This window comes from Hippopotamus amphibius, chromosome 3, assembly GCF_030028045.1.
Source record: "Hippopotamus amphibius kiboko isolate mHipAmp2 chromosome 3, mHipAmp2.hap2, whole genome shotgun sequence".
Lineage (NCBI taxonomy): Eukaryota > Metazoa > Chordata > Mammalia > Artiodactyla > Hippopotamidae > Hippopotamus > Hippopotamus amphibius.
Window position 1 is genome coordinate 2,438,217 of NC_080188.1, and position 25,934 is coordinate 2,464,150.

General features: G+C 43.4%; 2 protein-coding genes across 10 annotated transcripts in view; one reads left to right on the forward strand and one right to left on the reverse strand.

Annotated features, from left to right (window-relative positions):
* Positions 1 to 2,856: 2,856 nt before the first annotated feature.
* On the reverse strand, positions 2,857 to 6,700 carry LOC130848115 (uncharacterized). The gene is made up of 2 exons (XM_057726072.1): positions 5,852 to 6,700; positions 2,857 to 5,757 (listed from the first exon to the last, which is right to left on the reverse strand). Exons 1-2 carry the CDS (start codon positions 6,365 to 6,367, stop codon positions 5,479 to 5,481), a joined length of 795 nt encoding a protein of 264 aa, XP_057582055.1. The 5' UTR covers positions 6,368 to 6,700; the 3' UTR covers positions 2,857 to 5,478.
* The window catches only part of SLIT2 (slit guidance ligand 2), a 364,105-nt gene continuing 344,857 nt past the window's right edge, over positions 6,687 to 25,934 (forward strand). For 7 of the 9 annotated variants that reach the window (XM_057726060.1, XM_057726062.1, XM_057726061.1 and 4 more), the window contains exons 1-4: positions 9,093 to 9,283; positions 11,881 to 11,952; positions 13,116 to 13,187; positions 23,819 to 23,890. In XM_057726060.1, coding sequence (XP_057582043.1) covers positions 9,105 to 9,283; positions 11,881 to 11,952; positions 13,116 to 13,187; positions 23,819 to 23,890 — 395 coding nt within the window. In that variant the 5' untranslated portion in view covers positions 9,093 to 9,104. Of the gene's footprint in view, positions 6,792 to 9,092; positions 9,284 to 9,612; positions 9,677 to 11,880; positions 11,953 to 13,115; positions 13,188 to 23,818; positions 23,891 to 25,934 lie in introns of those variants that run through there. The other 2 variants (XM_057726063.1, XM_057726064.1) reach the window with 2 other exon arrangements.

Here is a 25,934-nt window from a genome sequence, read left to right on the forward strand (position 1 = left end):
AAGAGAGCCAGAAGATGCTGGGCCTGGGTTTCTTACGCCACTGAGTGGAGGGCAGGAAAAGCTGGGGTCCAGGGGCGCGGCCCCGAGTGTGGAACAGCTCATCTGCTAGTGTGACTTTGATTGTGCAACAGTGCTGGATTGGCCTTTGGGGGCTTTGAAACTGCTGCTTCAGGTAGATTTCAGCCAGCTGGTGCCCTAGCTATGCAGCAGGTGTTGGGGCTAGCCCTTGGGAAAGCCAGGTCTCGGATGTGCCCTTTCTCAGCACTTGTGTGAGACAGAAGGAAAACCCAGAAACTCACAGTGCTGTCAGTCCTCAGGCCCTGAGCTCCCTTGCCAGTCTACCTTTTCCTTTCCAGCTTTTTAAATCCTTTTATCGTCATCTGTTGAATTATTTCCAGGGCATTTAGTTGTACTTAGAGGAAGGAGTGGGGATACATGAGCCTATAGCATCCTGTTCCAGAGCTGGAAGTCTCCAAGTACTTTTGTGTATTAACTTATTTAATCTTCACACCTTCTTTGAAGTAGGGTAATATATAATCTCTTATTTTCCACGTATGATAGGTTAAGGAAGAAAATTGAAAATTAATAAGATCCTGACAAAGAAACCAAGGAAGAAGAATATATGAGTGAAACACACATATATATTTTTGTGTACGCATGCACGCACACACACACAGAGATATGACTGTGATCTTGAATAGATTTACAGCTATAGCTCCTATTTTAATCACAAAATAAGGCAATTTGGAATGCACGAACAGGTTTTTATAGGTTATTTTATTTTTATATAGTTTTTTGAAGAGCATTGTAATTCACATTTTATTTTTCATAATTTTTCATTATGTTGCCTGGGAAACCACACATGGAGATATTTTTCTGTTGTGTTATCTCATAATCACAATGAACAACACATAGCTTTATGAGTTGGTATTTCTTCCACAACAAGATACGATTAGTCAGAAAGTACTAAAGTAATATTTCTGGGTTTTCAGATGCAACATTGTATTTATTGAATTGTTAAACTTCTTTGTCTGTATTTAGAGATTCTTCTTTGTATAATGGCTTTTCCTAAATTTACACAGACTTGTTTATCATTCATGCCTCATCTGTTGTAGAATTTCCCTGTCGTTTTGGTGGGAAAAATATTCCTTCTGTCTTATGTAACTAAGGAGAGTGTATCCCAAATCATGAAAGAGAAATGAAATAATCCTATTAATATGAAAAGGAGATAAAAAAGGTTGGCTCAAGTCAGATTATATTCACCCCAGTGATTCCCTACTAAATGTTTATATGCTGTTTTTGCATTTACCATCTTCAATTAAAAATGCAAATAAGAACAATAATACATTATGTTACAGTGTATATAGTGCTTTCAGATACATAGTCTGCATTTCATTTACATGAATTTCCTGCGTTTGATGAATCAGTGAGAGGCCTAGTGCTTTGGACCTTGGCTGCTGGGGTTAAAATCCTAGCTCTACCCTTTTCTAGCTGAGTGACTCTGGACAGCTTATTTAACCTTTCTTGGCTTCGTTTTCCTCCTCCCCAAGGTAACGTGAGCAACTTACTCGACCATTCTGTCCCTTAGCTTCCTTGTCTATAAGAGAATACAGTTTCCCGGAAGGATTAAATGAGGAGATAAAGTAAAACACTTGGAATAACGCCTACACACGGTAAATACTTAATAAATGTTACTTACTGTTATCTCCATTTTACACGAGGACCATGTGGTTCAACAGATAAGCACGTGCAAGAAATGGATATGCAGCATATCTTACACTAATTTATTTTATAGTAAAATGAAATGAATTTACATTTTCTTCAAATGCTTTTGCAGGGTTGCATTTCAGAGCTCAAGAAATAGAGCAATAGATAATATAAAGACATTTACTGCTTGTCACAGAGCAGCCACTTTGGAGATCAGTGCTCTTATCTTTACAACAGCCCTTTGAATTTTAACATAACCCTTTAGGAAACTATGACCTCGTCAATGGAACAACCACTTCTTTGGGCTAAGGTCAAACTGGACCAGCCACACTTCTTTATATCACCAGTGAGCTAAAAATGATTTTTATACATGAAACTTAGCAATTGATTTCATGATAGAAAACACTTACTTTGGACCCCAATTAAATGAATGTTATCTGCCCCCCCAAAGAATTCCATAATTCTCATTAGTAGATCTGTATTACAAAAAACTGTAATCAATATTACATTTTAATTACATCAGCAAAACAGTTGTAGAAATTTGTTTTCTTTCTTTATTATGTTAAGTGTCTTCACAATATCCCTGATTTTGCCTGTTGACTTTCAAAGCCTAAAATGCTATCTGGTTCTTAAAAGAAAAAGTTTGCAAACTCTTGGTCTGAGACATTAATGTGACTATTTTGTATGAGAAAAATGACTTTTTGACCATCAGGCAGGTATACACTTTGAACTATATTTTTCCAATAGTGGTTATGGATTGCCTCTGTTAATCAGATTTGATTTTTATTCTAAAATATATACTATTTAGCCTTGGTGTTTGAAAATATTTATTTTGAGTTTATGTTAGACAACAGCAAATTTCTTTGTAATTTTCGCCTGATGTTGTGACCCCACAGAACAGTCAGCCTTTCTGAAATTAGAAGAAGGAGCCTGCAGATGTTGTGATGGGTTCCTGCCCCCTCTTCCCCAAATAACACAGAAAGATTGTTTTCTTCTGTGAATATCCAGGAGGCATTTTTAGATTTAGTAAGTTAAAAGATGAGGCAATTTAAAACTATTTTTACAACTGAATTTCCTTTTCCTCAAAGGTTAATTTCTTGTAAATTTATTTTAACCTCACAAAACCATTAACATTTTTGCTGTTTATTTTCTCTTGGGCTTTTAAATGTTAATGTGTTTTTTAACCTGCATCGTTGAGTATTAACTACTTCTTTTACCTTTTATTTTGTGGTTGTTCTTGCCTAAGTATCTTCCATACTTAATGTTCAAATATCCCTTTACTCCACCTTCACCTCCCTGAATACACTTTTGTCTTAATTGAAAGAGAGAATCACTGCACAAAGCATTCAAATCACAGAATCTGAGAAACAGTTTATTTGATGTTCATAAAATGGGATTTGGTGTCAGACTAGAATACTGATTCCTACTTTGCCAGTTACTAGCTGCATGAACATGACCATTGAATGAATACCCGCAAGCCCCAGTTTTCTTCATGATCTATGGGAGATACAAATAGCCTCTAACTCAGAGGCCTGTCCTGAGAATTAAAGGAGCTGAGATATACAAGATGAGGAGCCCAGGGTTTGGAACCAGATATTATTTAATACATGTATGGTTACATTATTACTGAGAACTGGGAAGGATCTGTAATTCAACTGGTCTAATCCCTACGTCATATACTTGAGAAAAGCCAAGGCCAGGAAATCTCAGTGACATACCCAAACCTTCCCAAGCGTCCCCACTCAGCAGCATATCCAAATTTCAGGCCTTTCACCTTAATTTCGCTAAACCACCAACAGGCTGTTCTATTATGTCAGTGGAAAACCAACGCTACCTCTTCAAAAGAGCACTATGGGACATAATTGTCATGAAACTAATCGTATTCGTCTTTCGCCTTTTGTTCATCTTTCCTCTACTCTTAAAACACCTTTCCCAGGGTTTCCCAGGGCTCAGCACAAGGAGCTACTTGGTCATTGTAATAGTTAATAGAAATATCCAATCCATTCTCACAATACAAATATTTTAGAAATGTTCACCGCTTAGCAGGAGTAATGATGAAAATAATTACACTGCCTTTTTTTAATAAATAAATAACAGCACAATACCTCTATGCTCGTTTGAGAGATACGATCTTAATCTTCACGATAATCATGGAAACTAGGCATTTTTATTCTCGTACATGTCATATTACACTGGAAAAACCTTGTGTGATGAAGTTGGTACCTGCCTGAGACATAAAAATTTGGACGGCTTGCTGCGATGGAAGCCCTTCCCATCTCTCAGGGCCATTTCTTTGGAAAATGAGCCTCAGTCACCGCTGCCTCTGCGGGGGCTGCCCAAGGAAACATTCTGGCGCCCCCTAGAGGTTGTCAGCGACGCACACGTGTCCAACGCGGGGAGCGAGAAGCCAAGTCAGCTCGGCAGCCCATCCTTCATTGCCGCCTGAATCTCCAAACTTAGGCGGCTCCGATGGAACCACGGAGAAGCTCTAGAGAGCGGGGATTCTCCAGCTTCAGCGAGTATCAAAACCACTTGGGGGCTTATCAGACTTCAGGTGTACGGCCTCCAGCCCCGGAGTTTCTGATGCTGCACTGAGGTGGGGCCTAAAATGTGTATTTCTAACTATAACCCTGGGGTTTCTGATGCTGCTGGTCCAGGGACCACACTCTGATAAACCACTGCCTTAGAGAATCATCCCAAAGTTTAAGCTAGCCACAGAAGCTGGTCCGGCTCTGGTAATCGGGCACGGGTACTGCCGATCCAGGTTCCCCCGCTCCCTTTAGGTGTCGTAAACAGTGTGTGCAGAGAGAGGGGAACATCTCCTGTGTGAGGGTGACCGTTCTTGATGAAGTACAGATTCCTTGATCCTGGGAACTCCAGAGACTATACAGGGTGGGAGCAGGAGAACCAGTTGAGGTATGAGGTCAGAGAACTCGGGTTCTGATTTCAACCGTGCCAAGTAAACAGACCTGGCTGAAGACCAAAGTCCTCACCTGAACACAAATGAAACAGCAACCATCTAGAATTACGCTGTGGTTTTAACTCTACCAAATAGCTGGGAACCTAGGAGGCATGAAACAAATTTTATTTCAGTCTTCACCTCCATGATGTTATGGTTCCATATTTACATTTCCAATACAAAAATATTATGAGGAAAAGTATGTAGTTAACATGAACACATTTTGCAACAAAGGGAAACAGTAACATGAAAGCAGTTAAATCCACAGAATTATTCTGTAAGTTTCATGAATTCAATCCATGCCACTGCTGTTTTTTTCACATTTACCTATTTTTCATCAGTTCTCCTTTCTTATTCCTTTCCCCCATGTATCCCAATTTCACAAAAATTTCCTCCATAGAAAAGTGCTTTCTCATTTTTGTTTTTGTTTCGTTTTTTACTGTATGAGTGTTTAAATGTCTAAATTGTTTTCTAAATCATTCTAGCAACTGGATTCGTTTCCCCCTCAAGGTGAGAGGGGACTTAAATGTTGACTCCGGTGAATTCTTCTGTTTAATCCAGATCAGGATTTACGGGGACCCCATGTGGTGACAAAAGGCAGCACAGAAGATTTCCCTCAGGATGGGTGTGACAGAGTCAACGTGAAATTCAGAACTCATTTGGGAGCAACATAGTCTGGGAAGAACGAAGACGGAGACGTTAATGGTACTGGAGGACGCGACGCCTCCCAAACCATTCTGAAATAACACCGAAGGAATACTCTAATAATACTTTTTGAACGAGAAATCCGGTCATTTATAAATTTCCCTGTATTAATTAACTGAAAAGTGGATGACACAAAGAAATGAATATGCCGTGTCTCTCAGGAATTCGTTGTAGTCTTCCTTTTTTTTCTTAACGAAATCCACCGGACACATCTTCTCATTCAAATTTGCATCCAATTCAAAAATACGTTTCTGTAGGCATGCTGCTGTGAGTGTTCTTTTCGGCTCTTTTCTTGGTTTTCCACAAAATGGGAAGTGAGCCAGAAAAGAACCAAACTTGAACGCAGGTCTGTGGCTCGCACGGTGCGGCGATATACAGAGCACGCCCTGTGAACATGTGGGACACGAGATGCGCTTTCGCAGTGAGGACACAGAACCGCGATCCCACGCGGTGGACGCAGCGGGACATCAACACGCATACCTTGAGGCTGACAGGGTATCCAAGTGGTGGGGCTCCTGCGCGTGGCCGTGAAGGTATCCCGAGCCCAGAATCCGCTGGTGCAGACGAAGGAAATGCCCCGGGGGAGGGGTGTGTGTGGGGATGGAAGCACCCCTCACCCGCGGTAGGCACGCGTTCTTCACCTCCTCCTCCTCCGTGACTGGCTTCCACGTCTTCCTTAAGGAAGTGACATAACAGGCCTTTAGGCTGAACCCCAGGACACATCGCTGGACGCTCCTGAGGCGCCTCACGGAAGCTGGGACCGCGAGCCCCGTGGCGTCCGCTGACGCCCGAGAGCGCCCGTTCGGCCGCCTCTCGGGGGCCCTCAACTCGGCTCAAGGGTGTCGCGGGCAGGTGGAGGCGGCCATCTTGCCAGGACGGCCCAGGGCAAGGGAGCGGGAAAAAAGTTGCCGGGGGCCCGCAGACCCGTCGGAGCGAGGCCGCGCCTGCGTGGGAGGGCTCGCTCCGCCGCCGCGGCGCCTCCCGCGCGCCGGGCATGCGGTCAGGGGCCAGGCCCGCTCGCCCTCGCGGGGACGGGGAAGCGCCCGAGGGCTGGCCGCGCCGCAGGGAGCGGGCTGGGGCGTTCGGACCGCCAGCGGCAGGGCGGGCTCCCTCGGGGGCGGCGGCCGCACACACGCCGCCCTAGGACGGCGCGAGGCGGCGAGGGCGCGCTCCCCCTGGGGGCCGGGGGGATGCGGACGCCCCCTGAAGGGAGGGGCAGCGCGCGGCCTGGGGCTTTCCCCTCCCCCTCCCGCCCTGAGGGAGCACGCGCGCGCGCGCGCACACTCACACACACGCGCGCGCGCGCCCGCACCCACAGCGCCCGGGCGGCGGCGGCCCGCCTCGCAGACACCCTCCGCTCTGAAGCGCCCAAACCCCCGCGCGCGCGCGCGCGCCTGTCCGCTCAGGCACCTCGGCTCCGGTACAGGTTTCCTTCTGATTTAAACCGCGCTCCCCCCGCCTCCCCGTCTCTCGCTGCGCTTCAGGCGCCGCGCGGCCCCTCAGTCTCCCCCGGCCCACGCGCCCGCACAGGCGCCGCCAGCGCCGCTCCCCGGCCGCGTGCGAGGCCGCCCTCGCGTGCTCCCCGCGCCGCCCACGGCCGTCCCCGAGGCCGGGTCGCCTCTGGGGCCCTGGGCTCGGCGGCGGCGGCGGCCCGGGGCCCCCCCTCCTCTGCCGAGCTCCTCCTCCTCCCTGCATCCCTCCTCCGCGGCGGCCCCGGGGCCGCACCTCACGGCCGCGAGGTGCGGGCGCTCGGCGCGCGGCCGGTGGGCGGGGCCTCACCTCACTCGGCCGGTGGGCGGGGCCTCACCTCTCGGCCGCGAGGTGCGGGCATCAGGCGCGCGGGCGGTGGGCGGAGCCGGGCCGCGCGGGGCGGGGCCGGGGGTGGGGCGGGGCCTCCGCCGGGTATATAAGGCCCGCGCCGCTTAACTTCTGACTCGGGGTTGTTTCTTCGGGCAGCGCGCGGACGGCGGCGGGGCGGCCGCAGACGCTGGTTTAAAAACAGGCGGCGGCGGCGGCGAGGGATGGGAGCGCCGCGGCTCGCGTGCGCGGGCAGCAGCTGCCGAGCCTTCCGGGCCCGGCGGGAGCGCTGAGGAGGCCGGGGAGCGTCCGGGCGGCCCGAGCCCGCAGCTCCAGGGGCGGCACGCACCCCCTCCCCGCAGCCGGGCGAGGCGGGGGCCGCTGCGCCCGTCCTATTGTTCAGCCGCTTGCCGGGCGCCCGGGAGCCGGCGGGGCCGCCGCCCGCGCTCTCCCCCGCTGCGCTCCCCCGAGGAAGGCGCGCTCAGGGCCCCGCGGAGCGCGGACGGGGCTGCCCGGAGCCGGGCCGCTCGCGACTGCGGCCGCCGAGGCAGGTGCGGCGCGGAGCCGGCGGGAGGACCCCCCCCTCCCGCCCCGGGGACCGGATGCACAGCCCGGGAAAAGTTGCTGCGCCTTGAGGAGGAGGGCCCGCGTGCCGGCTGTCGGGGGCAGGCCGGGCGGAGGCCGGGGGGGCCGCCCCCGCCCGGGAGCCGGCGGCGGCGTCTCCCACCTTTGCCGTCAGGTGTCTGCGGCGGAGCCGCGCGGCGTATCCGGGAGACGAGGGGGGCGGCACACGCACGCACGCGGGGCTGCGGTCCAGCTGCCTCCGGGGCTCTCTGCGGAGCCGCGCATCCCGCCGCCCCGGCCGCCGCCTCGCCGCCGTCCGGAGCTCCCCGGCAGGACCCGGGGGGCGCGCACCTCCAGCTTGGCCTCGCTCGCCGCTCCTCCCGGCCGGCCCGCCAGCCAGTCCCTACGCAGCCTTCGCAGGAGCTCTCGTCCCCAGCTTGGCCTCTTGGATTTCCTCTGCCGGGGTCGTGACGGGTGGATATTCCTGCCTGCTGCGGCGGCTTGACTGCCCTTTTGTCTTTTCCGCGTGACCCCGGGGAAGGCCCTGGTGCGGAGCGTCTCCAGAGACGGCGGGCGGGAGGCGGAATTGCCCAGACATCCTTCGGCGAAGTGCATGTGTGTCTGCAAGCCGTCCTCGGCTGTCGGGAGACCACGAGCACCGGCCCGGGCTGCGGAGGAGCCGCAGGCCGGTGGGGAAGGCCGCGTGAGTGAGCCTCGCCGGGAGAACCGCAGCGCGGTCCCGCGCCCCCCAGGCTGCGTGCCAGCCCCGTGCGCCCCCGCGCGCCATGCCCAGTCGTCCAGCGCGCTCCGCTCCCGGCCCGCGGGGCTCCTGCGCCTTCTAGTTTCCGAGAGCTCACTTCGATCGAGACCACCATTCCTGTTGAGCCTCCTTCTTCTGTCTCCTGCCGTACCCACTGGAATTGGATTTGCAGAGGGGATCGGTGGCGTCGGATCACCCCTGTTCCACGCGCTGCTGGCCCCTGCATCTTCACGGTCTTCACCGCGGTTGGGAGCTCCAGGTCTTTTACCTCCAAGTTGACATTTGTGAGACAGACGACGGGTGATCTCCTCCCCGCTGCTTTGGGGTCTCCCTGTAGCCTTGGCCTGGACCATTGATTTTAAGGACCTAAAGTTGCCTAAGGAGCGCCTGTCCTGCAGGAGGAGGGTGAGGGGAGCGGAGAGGCGTGTACCTGTGTCAGCTCCACTGCCTTGAATATTGCGGTTACTTCTGTATTATTTTGTGCACGTTATCCGGACACTGGGTTGCTAGACTCGCGCCAGGGACCGGGCCTCAGGCACAGCGCGGTTCGAGCAGAGCAGCTAGCTCCAGAGAAACCCCCGGCGCCAGCAAGCTAGGAGGCGGCGGGGGAAGATGCGCGGCGTGGGCTGGCAGACGCTGTCCCTGTCGCTGGGGTTAGTGCTGGCCATCGTGAACAGGGTGGCGCCGCAGGCCTGCCCAGCGCAGTGCTCCTGCTCCGGGAGCACAGTGGACTGTCACGGGCTGGCGCTGCGCAGTGTGCCCAGGAATATCCCCCGCAACACGGAGAGACTGTGAGTATGGGCTCTTTCTCCCCCTTCCTCCCCACCGTCGGGGGCGCGCGGCCGCTGCATCGAGGCAGGAGGCACCCGGCGGCACAGGGACTTGTGCCTGGGGCAGTGCTCACTAGCTTTCCCGAAGGCGCATCCTGGGCTTGATCTCTCTGGGAGGGCGCTGCCCAGGGAGGGGCCACTGCCCAAGGAGGGGCGGGCCCGCTGGAGGCTGCGCTTGGTCCCTTCCTCCCGCTCTGGTCCCGCCACTCGCAGCCCTTTGCGGGCGAGTTCTCTGAGCCTGGGAAGGCGGGGAGATGGGGAACGAGTCGTCGCGGATGCCCGGGGCAAGGGAGACGCGACTCCGGTCCTCGGACTCTGTAAACGGAGTCACCCTGCGGTTGGGAACTCTCGCGGGTCGGTTCAGGGCCGAGTCCCGGCTCTTGTCACCGCGGGGTGGCGAAGAGAGGCGTTGGCGGAGGAGGGGCACTCAAGAGAGGGAGACCTCCGCTCCCCGGCTTTGTGTCGCCCTCCTGGGGACGGAGGGAGCGGAGACGGGGTCGTGGGGCGGCTGAGCCCGCGCAGGGGCGCGTCTCCAGGCCGCGGCAGGAAGGATGCCCCCGGACGGCGGCAGCTCCCGCGGCCGCGCGCACCCCCCGCCACTCTTCAGACCCCGCTGGCCCCTTCCCCGCGGGGGAGGCGGCGGCGGGCCCTAAGGGGGAGGCTCCGCAGGCGGACGGCGTCCCACCGACTGGCCGAAGTTAGGTTGGTTCCCCGACCGGACCCAGCCAGGTCGGGTCTTCCCCATTCGGGGACCCCGCGGCCCTCCGCTGCCCCCTGCGGCCCTTCCTGCCGAGCCCTCTTGCCTCCTTTCCACCTTTCTGGCAGTTTCTGCGTCCCTGCGCGTGGCAGCATCTCCACTTCCTTCCTCTCTTCGCGCTCGGCTGCGCGAAGACATGCCCGCCTCCCCGTCTCTGCGCGTCTCTGCTGAAGTCCTCGCGCAGCGGGCGTGGGCGGCCCAGGCGCTGCGGGGGGCGCGCTGCCCGCGGGCGGGGACGTGGAGCGTGCAGGCCGCGGGCCGCGCCGCCCTGGCCGTTGCGCGTGGGCCCGGAGACGCCAGCGCGGCCGGGCTGCGCCCCCGGGCCTCCGCGGCCCGGGCGGCGAGGGCGGCGGCCCGCGGACGGGACCCGTTGGGCTGGCAGGTCTCCCCCGGCGCGGCCCGCAGCGCGTGGGCCGCCCTTCCGAGCCTGCCCGTTTCCCTCGCCCTCAGCGTAAAGGCCAGAGTCGCGCCACTGCTTCCCTTGCAAAGGGCTCCCGCGTCCCGAGCCTCCCTGGGCTGCCCACTGCTCCGCCTCTGCCCGCCTTCCCGGGCTCGCGGCCCCGGGCACGTTGAGGCCCTACCCAGGGTGTGTTGTGCAAACCTTATCTCCCACGTCTGTCTGGGATGGGAGGCGGCGGGGTGGGCTGGGACGCATGTCCGGTCAGGTAGCCAGCACGGTGTGGAAGCAGTTCCATGGTACTTTGCTCAGCAGGGAAGATGGGGTGGGGAGAAAGCAGTGCAGACTCAGTTTCAGCACTTGTCAGTTCGTGCTATTCAGAACAGTTTAAAGTTTAACCACGAACGTGTCTTATTCAACAAAAAGGGAATGCATTCGGGGGGAGAAATAGCAACTGAGTTTTAGGTACTTAAAAAAAAATTACCTCTGGGAGGAATATAAAGAATTTTCAGAAAATGGCTTACTCAGTGCTGGCTTTTAAAATTATATCATTGACAATATAAACCCATTGAATACACATGGCGTTTCAAAGTCAAGGTAGGGTTTACTTCCGTGAAGGAGACCATTCAAACCGCAGCAAAGCCTGGTTTTATTTGAAATGATTGGAACCACGGCAAGTTTAGATCTTGACCTAAGAGGCCAGAAAAGGGGGTTGTGACTTTGAAGGAAATGGGGTGCTGAAATCTGAACAAAAATGTCAGGGCAGGGCCTGTGTATTATTTCCATTGTTGCCCTTTGCTAGTAGTTTTCACTTTACAGCTATAGCGGAGGTCCCTGTGCTGCAAATGAGGAGTTTAGTTTTCATATATAGAATTGTTGGAACGTAAATGCCTTTAAATGCGAGTCTTTGAACTCAGTGCAGTTCTTTTGGTGGTACTCTAACTTTATTCTTTGCCACGGTGCCACCTAAGGACAGGGTTCTGAATTTTTAAAATTTCTTCTTGAATAGTATTAGAAAATTGTTCCTTTAACTTTCTGAAGGTAACTTTTTGGGAGTGTGCCTGACAATAGTAGTAAATAGTAGAATACCTGTGAAATTAATATACACCTCCTTAAAAAACAAAAATTGAAAGCACTCCTATACACACAAAAGAGAACTTCTCTTGATAACAGTCACTTCATTTCCTTGTTATATGCCAGTAAGCATGGACTCTGTACACTTAAGAATCATTTGCAAAATTTTCTTTCAAAGATGACTTCCTTCTCTTTCTCTTTTACTTTGCAAACTACTTTAGTAACTGGAACTGATCTTTTATCTCAGAAGTTTTTATTTAGTTTATATTTTTGTTTAACTAGATAGTGATAGAAATTAAATGGAACTTTCATTTTCTTGTTTTCTTTTAGGGATTTGAATGGAAATAACATCACACGGATTACTAAGACAGATTTTGCTGGTCTTCGACACCTAAGAGTTCTGTAAGTATGTTCTTCTGTATTTTGGAGAATTCCCTTTTGTTTTTTAAAGTTGTGTATTTTGAATTGATCTCAGTTTAAAAAACTATCTCAATGACAGAAATGTACAATTTTAAAAGGCCTTGGTTTCCTTTCGTTTTGTTTCTCGTTTTTCTTTTTGTTTATCAGTGTGCTACAATTTTTAATAAAAATGTAGACCTTTATTTTAAGGTTGGAATCAAGCCATAGAAACAGTATTATGGAAGTGACCTCAAATGTTTGCTATACCATACCCTAAGTGTCTTATGCAAATAAAAATGTTGAATAATTGCTTTCACAGTATGGATGAGTACTGTGAGTCACTTGATATACTTTTAGGATTTGAGATTAACTGGAAAGAATTTAAGTGGGTCTGCATTTTATTATTGCTAATATAAAAACGTTCAGACTTTTGTAGCAAACAACATGCACGTATATTTTCTAACATTAAAATCAGACAGTCCATGTTTTCGCAGAGTTTTTGATGGGAAATGTTTCTCTATAAAAATATGTTGGTCATATTTTGAATTGTTTCTTGTATTTTATATCTTTGCTGCACTTATAAAATTGTTGCAATATGATTGCTTCTTTAATTAATGTGTTAAGTTAGTTGTGAATGAACCATCATTTGAGAGTCCATGTAATGTAAAATTGTTTTTACCTACAGATTTTTAAATGTTTATATTGCAGTGAACATACACTTTTGATCATTGTGTGTTCACTGTTCATTTTTAAAAAACACATTTTGGCCTTTGTGAATTCTTCCAGTTTCTGAAATATATCCATGAGTAGATTGAAGTATGTGTATAATGAATTATCGTATGTTGATTCTTTCAGTTAAGAACTCACTTGAAAAACAGCCATCAAAGTTGTAGTGTTGTGGGTTACTCTTCGGGATATACCATAGTTTAAGATTCAGGATTCTGACTAAATTTTGTGAGAAACTGAATTAGTATTTTCTATGAAAGTTTTGTGATGAGGATGCTATTTTCGCTCCCTGATTTTTCTCAGATGTGTCATTGTTAGATTTGATATTGAATCTCAAACCAGAGCAGTATTTAACTTCATAAAGGGACAAGTTTTCTGAATTGAAACTTTTTCAGATGGCTCTGGTAACATTAAGACTCCTGTTATACTTTGCATTTCAGTCAGCTTATGGAGAATAAGATTAGCACCATTGAAAGAGGAGCATTCCAGGATCTAAAAGAACTGGAGAGACTGTAAGTATTTTCAATTCCAAACTTATGACGACATAACTAAATTTTTAAAAATACTTGCAGTTCAAGGGCCCTGTCTTCAATTTCATGCCTTAGTCTTTGTAAGTTTACAGAAACAAGAAATTGAATAAGTGATTTTCAAACTAATTTATAATTTAAAATCATAGAATTTTGTATAAATAGTACTAACTTGTGATAAAGTTTAAAAATACAGACTTACTTTCTTAAGACATTTACTTCCTTGGTAACCATTGCTTTGGTACTTAGGAGATGTACATTTTTCCTTATTGTTCATCTAGTTTTATTTGCTTATGTAGGAAGAAAGGTGGTGATTTTATTTGCATTTATGGTATATTATGGAAGAGAAAAGTTTTGCTGATAGTTATTTTAGTTCCCATGCTGTTGCTATATGTGCCATTAGTGCCATTTGAAGACGTATTTAAAGTTCTTAGTGTTAAAGATTTGGTTTCTGATATTTAACACTTGTGGTGAATATTGTTAATAACTTCTATTCACAGTTTTATTTCATTACTTTATAGTAGCTTTCTAAATATATTTTTGCTGGAAAAAGAAGTTAAAGATTAGTAGAGATGGAAGTAAGAATTATGTTATCAAAGCATGTCATTTAACATTGATTGTGTTTTTCCAAGAAGATCAAATGTGGACTTCAGGATTTAAAATACATTTTTATTTTTCGGACACAAAAATCTTATGGATCAATACATATTACTTGAGGACCGTTATTATTTTATGTCTACAGTGTATATATACAAAAGACAGAAACCTCTGTCTGAAATAATTAAGGTAAAATACAGTTTGTAATTTGAAATATGAATTACATATCTCCATATATCTTGATAATTCAAGTTCAGTAGCTTTGCATTTCTAAGGGCAAATAACAGTTCTATTAAAAGTAGCAACAATTATTGCAATAAGTTTTCAGGCCTTCTCTAAAGACACTTTAGATAAAAATTAAAATTTTATTTCAAATAGTGAAATATGAAGTCCATTTTGGGCATAGCACGTACTCAGATTCACTAGGCCCAAGGGCAAAAGTTAATTCTGTGTAATTCTAAGTACAAAAATGGCCTGTCAACTTCTAATGTATTTGTAAATTTAGGCTACATTTTAGTAGCCTAAAGTAAAATTAAACAGAGATATCTAATTTATTTTGCTATAAAATTTTGTTCATGAATAATATTATAATATAGGGATATAATTGTGGAATTAAAAATAAATTTAGAACCACTACTTAGAGCTTGTTTTGCGGAGGGAATAAAAATGAAGTAAACATTTGGTTAAGTTTATAACAAAGTTCATAAGTTTATAACATCTCAATATATAAAAGTTATATAAAAATGCTCTGACATATTATTCTTTGATCTTTTTTATGAATAGCTAATTTGTAGTGAGTACTTGGCAAAGGTATTTTTAATTTATCCATTAAAAACTAAGCATTCATATAATTTAAATGTTTGGCAAGATGAATGATTTAAAATTATCATTTAAACATTAACAGTTTTTTCATGAATAACTTATTTATTCATATATTGTGTTTAGTAGTCACATGTATACATGTTTCTATGTGAGAGAGATATATGTATGTATATGTATATTTTTTCTTAAGCAACTTTGACATTATTGAAGGATTCTCAGTGGCTTTTCATGAAATCTCTATTTTGTTTGTATGGTAGTTTTAAATATTTTCAGAAACACTGAAACAAAACATTTTCATTGTTTTTCAAGCCACTTTGGAGTATCTTTGAACTTTCATCTTGAATAAATTAACTTTTCCTAAAAATTGTTAACCAGATATCTTATGATCTGCAATTTGATTACAGTTGTAAGTAGGTACTGTTTTTTGACTTTTACTTCCCCGGGAATGTCTCTTCATCTCAGAACAATTTTCTCTTCTACTGAGATGCAGTCAGATGTTTCAGAGTGGGAGGAGGATTTGTAATTTTGAATGAAAACTAATATATATGCAGGACTTCTTTAAATCACCCCAGCTGTTGGCCAAGAGCAAATATTTTCATATTTGTGAGGAAAAGCTGAGAAAATTCCTTTTGTTTACAACTGCCAAGTCCATCTGATGGAAGCACATTGTTATCTGACAGCCAATTCATCTCCTTGGGACTCTGGAATTCAAAACCATTTCTTAGGAACATTGTGGATACACTTTTCAAATATTTATTTTTTAAAGTACATTAAATGGCAAGCAGTTTTGCTAAAGAACGCCTTCAGGATTTGTGGAGCAAACTTTTTAAAATTTTGTTCAGTATATTAATTAAGAAATAAAAATTTAAAAAACTACCCAGAGAGTTCTATAATCAAATTACTATGGCCTTATAATAATATTATTATGGTATATATTTTTATTGTAGTAGTTGATGTCATTAACATCACACAAATTGCCTTTTCCAGAAAAGTTGCAAGAGACAATGTAATAAGCAGGAAGTAATCAGTGAATTAACTTTTAAATGGTTATAGCTTGTGTGAGCTTATATGTTTCTTAGCAATTTAAATGTGAATTTTAAATTCAAACTGCAAATTATGAAAAGGTGTATAAATGCAGGTTTATGTTGTACATGCCATTTATACTACATATATAATACATAATATATATAACATGGTAACTTAATTTTCATTATGTGAAGAACAAAAAATAAAAACATTAACTTTGTGTGCAGTTTATGGTTCTCAGTTTTTTTCCATTTTAAAAAGATAAAATCAAAACAATTCCAAATGATATTTTGTGAATATTTCAAAATTATATGTTTTTTCTTCTTTTATGTTGTTAGAGTTTTAACTTGACCTAGAGAAAGAAGATATCTGAGAACAGAAGATAAGAGCTGTGCCTTTTAGAAATCCAACTTTTAATCTCTAAGAAACAGGGTCATGTTATTAGGTTGAATTTAATTTTAGTATAAGATGAGAAAATCATTATTGGTAAATCAAAACATAGCTACAAAATAAACACATTTTTCACTTCAAAGAATTGATGAAATATAAGGTTATCAGTCAGAATGTCAGGTAGAGGGGCATTAAGATCCTGCTCCTCTCCGTCCCTCCCTCCCTCCTTCCCTACCTTTCCTGTCTCACAGCCTCCTTTTCCTCTCACTGCCATCTTTGTATTGTATAGAAAACAACATCAGCTAATATGATCAGAACGTGATTTTGCATCATTGTAAAAGGAATGTTTTAATCACGCCCACACACTATGAGCACAGGGTACTTCCTGTTTTGACAGTTTCCTCCTATAGGCCCTGACCTAACATGTGTACTGGTGGATTCCTGTGTTGTTAGTAGTACCTGCTTATCTGGGGTGAGAATGTGCCTCATGTAGATTGTATTAACAGGTCTCATATTGTTTAATCATACGTTCACATGAAATCTAATATAGTTAAGTGACGAGGTATTCAATGGAAATTAATTAAGAAAAAAAAACTACAAATAAGCCACAGTAAAGAATTGGAACATTTAAGAATTATACTTCTTTATCTTTCACGGAAGATATGTGTGTATACCTGCAATAAAGTCTCCATGCAAAATTATTAGTTCAGGGTATTTCTTGGCTAGTGTGTAGTATGTTAGAAGGCTAAAAAAAAAATCACATTGTGACCCCTGACTTTTCTATGCTGGTGTAAAGTTCCGTTGTTCACTTATGTCTTATGGGATTATGCTGCAGTCATTAAAGTTCTATTTTATGGCCTTTTAAAGGGACCCAGGCTGAAAATCATCTACTTTTGGAAGTTTCTTTGATAACCCAAATGTGAGAGTAGGAGAGAGTTTTTGAAATTTTTTAAGGTTCTCCAAAAAAACGTTAGGGCATTTTGTCCTAAATGCAACGAAACACTCACAATGCAAAATAAAATGCGTATATGCCTAGGTTGCGTGGATGAGAACCAATAGCACACCACTGAAAACCCTGGATATTAGGCAAAGGCTTTTCCCTACCAATAAGGTGTAAAGGTATTCTTTTAAGAAAATATTGCTTTAAACATTCCAATTTTAGATATGTTTGGATTTGAGATTACCTTTTTTTTTTTTTTTTTTTACTAACTTTGTCATTTGATACTCATTTTTGCTTGAGAAAAGAATCCTGACAATATTATTGTAATGAAGCCATGCAAAACTTGTTCATTTAGCTATTTTAAAGTTTCTATCCAGTAAATGAAAATAAAGTACTCATTTTAATTTAGAGGTGTCTTTACGATAGAGCCTAAATTTGACTACACTCTACCCTCTCCTTAAAGGATATCTCAGAGGCACATGAATTTCTTGAAGGTGGTGCTGCGTTATTTCTCCCAGGGTGCGCACACCATGCGTAGGCACGTGACAGCCAGTGTGAGGCTGGGGCGCTACTGCACTCGGCACTGGAGCATTTTTGTTGTAGGTCGCTACACATGAGTTCAGGTGGAGAGTATGTTGTGGAACAGGTCTGAGGGAAAGCTCACCTTATCCCCTGTTCATCAAGGATGTGGAGAATCCCTCTTCTGACTCATCCTGCAGGTTTATAGGCAACACAGAACACATTCTTTTTCTTGAACTAAGGGCAAACTAACAGTGCTAATCTCCTTGGAAAGGAATGCAAGCTCATCTCGAAAGAATTGTTCTCTGGCACCTTTATGTCCAAGTTTAAAATCACTGCAGTTATTTTCTTCAGAAAGGCTCTTTAAAGAACATCTCAAACACAGTAAAGAGGCTCAGTGTGTACATTGTATAAGATAAATCATGCACCTAGATGTTCAAGAGTGTATCACTTTATCTGTGATAGCCAAATGTTAAATTATTCTCACCTGTTTATAGGCAATATTGAACTATTTTAAATTACATTTACTGACTGTGGTCTTAGAAGGCTTTCATGCAAATGCACTGTTAGAAATTTTGCAGAACCGTGAAACTATCTGAGAGGGTTTTTCATGCACTTTTTTTTTTTTTTAATGGGACTTGAAGTTGAACAGTGGTGAGAAGGCCTGTTTGCTCTTTGTGGACTGTTTTATAAATTCTGAAGCAGCAAGGCTGTTTATTTTTCCCACATCTGTTTTGGGCTCATCCTTTGTAACAGTGTTTGCTGGATGTTGTGTCCTTTATACCTCCCCTGAAATGAGTAGTTTTGTTTGCACTGTTACAATGCATTTGTGGAAGCAACGAATGTCAAATATTTTACATTGAACGCTGTCTTTCATTCCTGTTGGATACCTTTCTGCTTGAATTATGCCTTCTAGACTGAATTTCACAACTTTACATGGAAGGAGAGACTTTTCTGCATGGACTTTATATCTATTGCTCTTATCTGTTTTCAGAGCAATTTATATCTACTGGACCAGAAGGAATATTGGTGAAAACACTTTCAGAATGAAAGTTTGGTAACGATAGCACTGATTTGGTTTTAATGCAGTTGGCATCTTGCTTTCAGATAATATTAACAAAAAAGTGTTTGATTGTCCTCTCAGCAGTGCTCGTCTGCGTTGGATGCTGGTGGGCTTCATCCCTCTGCTGCTGCTCCCCCAGTGTAGATAACCTAGACTCCCCGCGGTGTAGGCACCTGGTAATCTTACATGCTATTGCCTGCTGTCCTGTGAACATTGGCTAACACTCATTGGTTGTACTGTTGACCATGCTTTCTAATCAGATACAAACTCTTCTCCCTGCTTTTAAAACATCAGATTGTGACATCAAAAAAACCTTGGTTTCAATTTCATTGTGAGATCTTGATAAAATTGCTTCATCTTTTAAAACTGCAGTTTTATTGCCGTTAAAACAGAGACAATTATCATCTCTCATAGTAGTGGTACACGATTTTAGTAAGATAATGCACATAGTTTCACAAAATGCTGGAGGCAGAGTTGGCACTTAAAGAACTATCATTATTATACATTTGAGCGTCTCTTTTCCTGTTTTTTAGAAGCTGAGTTTTGGAATTATTTTATCGTATTGAGCTAATAAAATGTGTCTATAACAAATTTGGCTTTTAAATATCCATATTTACTATCGTTTTCCTTCTGATTTTCTTCTTATAGCATATAATCAATAGAAGAGATGTGAAGAAAGTACAAAACGTTCTCCAAATCTTTTTCGGGGTATTTATCAAAATCTCTCTGAATATATGGAGAATATCAAAAAGTAAGGGGAGTGAAGAGGAAGCAAGATTTTTGTTAATAAGTTTTGATCTCCCTACCGCGAAATATAAAGGGTGAAAATATTGATATCACTGCTGAAAATGTAAACTTTAATACTAGCTAAATGTTAAAAGTCTTTGCTTTAAAAATGTTAGCATAAAAGACAATTGGAAATTTACCTGAGGAGAAGGCATTTATGTATGAGAAATAGGAGATTGTAAAAGATAGACTTTTTAAGGCAGCATTTATCAAATACTTGTTACAGATCGGGTGCGTTGTAAATACCTTACATTGACAGTGACAGGTAAATATGAGACGTGCATTTTTTACTAGCTTTGGTAAAATCGTTTTTGTTTTACATTTTGGATTGGGTTGAAGGTTGCAGATATTAATTGAATTGAGGTGAAAGTTGAAACAGTAAAAGACCACCAACCTCCAGCAATGGGCAGGTCACAGGAGCAGCTGCCAGATAATAATTGAAACCATGCTTGTCAGTAATGCTTATGCTATCCTTCAAGTTGAGGTCATTAAGAATCTGCATTTCAGAGGCCAGTGGTCTTGAGCGTGATTCAGAAAGGTCATTTCACCCCACTGAAGCTCACACTCAAAAATAGCCCATCGCACAAAAGGAAAGTTACTGTCTCCCTCATCTTTACCCTAAAAAAAAAATGTGTCCCAGGGACACATATTACATACTTTTCTGAAATCATGGATTTCTATCCAGCGAATTTTCAATCAGTCCTGAGATCTTGTGGGCAGATTCCATCTAGCTGGTGATGACACAGGAGCTGAATATCACTGACTCTCTTATCTGTCCTTCAACACAATTGAGTATCCTTGCTGGGAACAATTGGTAATTGACCCACCTGGTCTGCTTAAGACAGCTAATTTACATTGGTTCACATAAATCCTCCTCTGAAATGCCCTTAATTCACCACAGGCTGTTTATTCCTTCTTGGACTCTCAGGTTGTAGCTTCTTTAACACAATACATTAGAGTTATAACTATGACACCCTCGTCTTCAGGCTGCTGAGAAGTATTCTGTGGTATTAGAAGAAGCCAGGCTACTTTTTCTCCAGCTCTGTTTAGCAGTTGTTATGCACCTTGATATTCTTTAATTCTGGATTTTAAAAAATCCTCTGTAAAGATTTAATTTTTGGTCATTGTATAAGAAATTCTGCTTAAATTTCTTTCATTTATTGAATATTTTGGAAGAGTTTCCCTTTTTATTTTAATGTTTGTATTTTTATTTATTCTTAGTACTGATGGAAGAGGAAATAGAACAGGAACCAAAAGTGTATTGATACTCTTAAAGAAAAAAGGTGCAATCATACTGTTTCTCTCTGCATGTTACCACGTCACCTATTATCTACCTTTTTTGGTATGATACTACCTTGCCTTATACACATGGTTGCTTTAGACACATTTAGATCATTCATAATAATTTTCATGAAATAGTGATACAGTACTTGGATTTTGAGAAAAAATATTTTATACGTATTTTCATTTTGCTCTCAACTTTAGGTATTTTAAATAGATCTTTAAAATAGTGAATTGCCTGTACACCTGGTTTTTTTCTTTCTTTTTTTAATAAAACTGGTGCTTTATTTTCAGGTGATTCATACTTAGATATTTAAGAAGTGGGCTATGTAAAACTTCATTTTTCCCAAAAAAAGTTGGTGAAAGGAAAGTTAAGGATTACATTATTTTGAATTACTGTTGAGGAATGTTTAGCCTGTGTCTCTTTGAAAGGAGTGATTCAGACGGTATGTTCTGGAGTCAGCCCACCTGAATTCAGGTTCTAGCTCTACTTTCTACGAGCTATGTGTCTCCATCCAAAACAGCAGTGACAGTGGCATCCACTCATGGGTAGGATGAATGTGATGATTCATGTAAATTTCTCAGAACAGTGACTGTCACCTAGTAGGCTTACTATATGTTAGCTGTTACTTTGGGGATGGATTAAGAACCGCTAAGAATATGAAAAAAAGTTGAGAAAAGACACTGCTTGCACCCTATCCGAATTATCTACTTTCTTGCAATATCTGAAATGATACCAGTGTAGACCCATTAAGAAATCTAGTAGCAGCTCTCAGTCACTTGAAAATCTAAATTTGTTTCAATCTGTTGAATTCCTTCCAATTTCTAGATGATGTTGAAAATGGCGCAGCTGGGGGAGGTTGAAGGAAGGAAAGGAGGCAGTTGCTGTATAGAGCACGTGAAGCCAGGTTTGGTGGCGGGACTTAGGTTATGTGGAGAATGGCATAAAACCTAAGGCGGGTACCTTAGGGACCAAGCCTGGAGAAAGTTGGCTGAACATAAAATGCACATGCTGGGGTTTTGCTGAACTATATCAAAACGCGAAGAGCAGTTTGTTCTCATTCAGCATTTCCTAAGGACCTAATAAGTGCCAGGGAGGAAGAAAGGAAATACATAGATATGGTCTTTACACTTGAAGACCTTACAGTGTTGTGGGAATCAGATCAGTGTGTGAGTAAGTATAATATAGTGTGAGGGACTCGTTTACCAAATACTGTGGGCATATGGAGACACAGGCAAGGGAGGAACCCGCTTTAGGAGAATCAGGGGAATCACACAGAGGGTGTAAGAAAGTACCATTTGGAGAAAAGGGAAACCTCCATACGGAGAGTTGCCTCTGCAGGGGCTGAGGCCCTGAACGACGGTGCTTGTTTTGGCTGCAGAATCATGGGCAAGTTAGTCCAGTGGTTTGGATCCCATTATGAAAGCACATCCCTTGTCATTTCAGAAATTTAGATTGCCTCTTTGGACAATGGGGCGTCTTCCCTAGACAAATTCTCATTAGCTGTGTTGTGAATACTTGTAATCTGTTTTTACAGACACAAATATAACAAGGTCATAATTAAGTTATATTTTATTGAAAATGTTTAATAGTAGACTCTGGAAGTACTTCTTCCTCAGAATCATGCCAGCAAAGAAAAAAATAAAAGCTTTTGATTTCACTTCATGTTTAACCTTGTTGTGTGCTTTATTCATCAAAACTAGTGTCAGTGAAAAGTTAAGTCCACCCCTTCACTACTAGTTTTACTGTTTTCCCTCTGATTGTCTTGGCATACATTTTTATGAACATACATTTTATTAAGTGCTGAGGGTATTTCTATAGATGACCAACTTCTTAATAATACGCGCTATGTAACAAAAGATGGTAGCATAGCTATCATTGCCTCCTGGCACTTTAGAGTTGGGAGTTCTGCGGTTCACCTGGTCCAACGTTTCACTTACTGCAGAATTTCTTATTAATTCCATTGCCGGAAACGGGGGCAGAGATGCGTCGCCTCTGCTTGAATGTATGTGGGCTCAGGAGTTGAGAACTTCCTAAGCTGATCATCCTATTTCTTAATATCCTTTATACTTAGAAAAGTCTTCCTTATGGTCTACTTTGTGAAGAGTTACAATGACAAGTGCCATTTCCTGCCCTCTAGAGACTAAATAAGTGTAATTCTGCCCCCATCTGATGACTGTTTAAATATGTCATCATATTTAAAAGAGGGCAAGATTGATATGCCCTGTTTTCCTGTCCCCTTAACAGTTATCTTTACGATAGGAAACACCACAGGTTTCTTCAGTGTGACATTAGTTTCTGGACATCCTTACTCTCCTCTAGAGCTGTAGCAGCTTATAAATCATTTATGTGTGCATTTTACATCAGCTTGCCAAGAGTAGATATTTATTTCTACTGAAATGTTAAAGTGTACACTTAAAACGAATGAGATTGGGATATTAGCACATCAGGGCTAGATTTTGCCACTCTTTATAGTTAGTGTGCATAGTCCAAAAGAGCTTCGTTACGTACTACCAGGGCTTAAATTGAGTTAGAGTTGCAATCAGATTCTTTTCTAAAATATTTGAAACATCCCAATATCAGTTAAACCTAAAAAAACATTACTTAAACATTTTTGCCCCCACTTTTAGTTATAACTCAGCCTTAATCAGTTGAGTCAAGAACTGTGGATGGAGGTTTTCTTCTGATTTTGCCTAGAGGGACAAATCATGCTGACACTTATACATTTTTCTGAAACTAAATGAAAAGCTAAAAAAAAAAAAAGAAATTTACATCTTCCCTCAGTACCTTGGCTGAAAATTCAGGTCATTTGGGACACACATGAATTGTTTTAGGGCACCATTTAATACAGTGTTTCTGCTGTATATTGAACTTGCCTAACCTGGACATAGGAGTCTGAGACCAGAAATGCTGTTTCATTGCATCTGTGCTGGTTGACTGATGTTGCAGGGGATGTGAGTTTAGAGTTTAGGCCCCGGTAATCATCATCTGAGTAAGCACAATGGAAAATTGCTTTGAAGAGTCATGTAACAAAAGGTGTAACCAACTTTTGGTTTGCAATGCTTGAATTCTCCTGAATGTCATTTCATTCTTCCCTGAAATACAGGATGAGGCGTGAGGCTACCCAATCACAGTCTCGTTGCTGGGTACTTTCTGTGTAACATACACTTTGTTTTTGTTTTTCTCAAAAGGCGTTTAAACAGAAATCACCTTCAGCTGTTTCCTGAGTTGCTGTTTCTTGGGACTTCGAAGCTCTACAGGCTGTAAGTAGACAGAAATAGTTATTGTTGCTTTGGGTAGTACCTTGTGTTTTATTAAATGTATTTTGGATCTGTTTCCTTGTGCTTTCCTGGAATCTATTCACCAGTAGATTAATGGATTAAAAGTTTGTCTTTTTTTTCTTTCTTTTCTTTTTTCTTTTATTTGGAAATTTATGATTGGTTTTCCAGTGGTTTCAGTTCTCTTATTTGGTTAGCGGTTGCTAGTTTGTATCTGTGTTATTGCAATTGCATTGTTCTTTTTTGGTCCTGATGGGGAGATTTACCTAACTTCTTTGTGGAAGCTTTTGATTAAGTTCTGAAGGGAAAGACTGCCACTGCACTTCCTCTTCAGAGGAACTTGGCAGTGTTTTCTTGTAAAGTTGGGGTTTTTAATGTCAGCTTTTTTGATATTGTTTCTGTATTCGTATAGTGTTTATTAGTCTGGAAATATTATAAGATATTTAAAGCACACTGTAAATTTCCTCTTAAGTGTTCCTTTAAAAGCCTGGATTCAGAACTCTGCAATATGAATGACTGTAAGGGTTTCATATCAAATACGTCATTGACTGTTAATGGAAGTACTTTTTTGGAAGGAGTGTAATGTGAGTTTTATGCAGAATTGGTTTTACTTCCCTGGAATTCTGGTTCACTGACCTAATGTGCAGAGTGAAAATACGGTTGTGAAAGCCTTTAAAATTAAATTTTCAGCCTTATGAATGATTTTGTGCAGATGGGAGATAAGCTACAAAGTGTTGGGGAAATAAATAGCAGTGATTACTGATGATCGTGGATGGTGTGAAAAAATTGTTGGGATGTATGGAATAAATTGCGCAGCTTGGCTCCCACCTGAATAGTGGGGAGAGTCCCATGTGGTCATGCTTGTGGGGAAAGTGAGGAGAGGGCTTTTTTCTCGAACTTGAATTTGTAGCCAAGACTTCGTAGCCTACTCGTGCAATATTGTTGTTATCAATTCCAGAAGTAGGCAGGCTCTCTCCCCACAGCCCTCCCCGACGTTGTGTCTCTGTTAGGGTCTCTCAGGTCCTCCTGTCACCTTTGCCTGCTGTAGAGAGAATTTTCCCAGCAGGCGAAGGTGGGGCCGGCTACCCACCCGGTCTCCTCTCTAGAGTCTGCCTTTCCTGATTCTGCTCCTCAGAGGATCGCCAGAGTCACCTAGCAGTATTTCTCCTCTGTGTTGTGTTCTCTGCTGGTTAATTGGCCCAATTTAAGTAAATTTAAAAGAATCAAAGAAACCTTGAGACCACCTTTTTAACAAGAATTCTTTAAGGACTGTCTTTACAAAGGAAACTTGATGGAGGCTGTTATGAAGATTATCTGTATGAATATAAATTGATACTTATATTTAATTATTTGTGCTTCGTTTCCAAGAAGGGCTACTGAGATGGTTTTAACTTTTTATTGATTGAGGGGATTTTGAAGAATTGATTTCAAAGCTAGTATACAATGAGTCCTACCTATTAAATTACTGCTTTGCTAACAGTGTGCATATAAAAACAATCCACATTGTCTAGAAAATTGTCTGTTTTCTGTGTAGCTGTGAAAATATAATTTAAATGGAAAGACTGTTATAGCTAATTAAAATTATTAAGCTGCAAAGGGGGAGATGCAGGAAGTAACTTTAACACTGTCTCTGAGAAACCAGAATGTTTGATTTTTAGTCTGGGAGCACTGGAATTAATTTTTTTAGGGGGATTCAGGTGGTATAATCTAGTGCAAAATATAATTTATATCAGCAAATTATATTCTGTTTAATATTTTGCTCCCTTTGACAATATCCTATAATGGGCCGAGGGATTTTCCCTTATGTTTTGTTAGGATTTTATACCTGTATGAAGGTGCTGTGTGAAAGAAGATGACTTGGAATCCTTGTGTGAATTAAAGAAACAGAAGCTATTAAACTATAAGGCAGCATTTTCTAGTTAATTAAAAGAAAGGTAACAAGTGGGACCGTGGGCAGCTAGAAACTGTGTTCAGAGTCATGATGTGCCTGTCTGGCTCAGAGGAGTTCCCCTGGGGAGTAACGGAAGGT

Coding starts and splice junctions, on each gene's coding strand:
- LOC130848115 (XM_057726072.1), bottom strand. CDS start 6,367: ATGCCCGGCGCGCGGGAGGCGCCGCGGCGGCGGAGCGAGCCCTCCCAC. Junction 5,758..5,851: donor GATACCCTGTCAGCCTCAAG/GTATGCGTGTTG, acceptor ACATGTTCACAG/GGCGTGCTCTGTATATCGCC.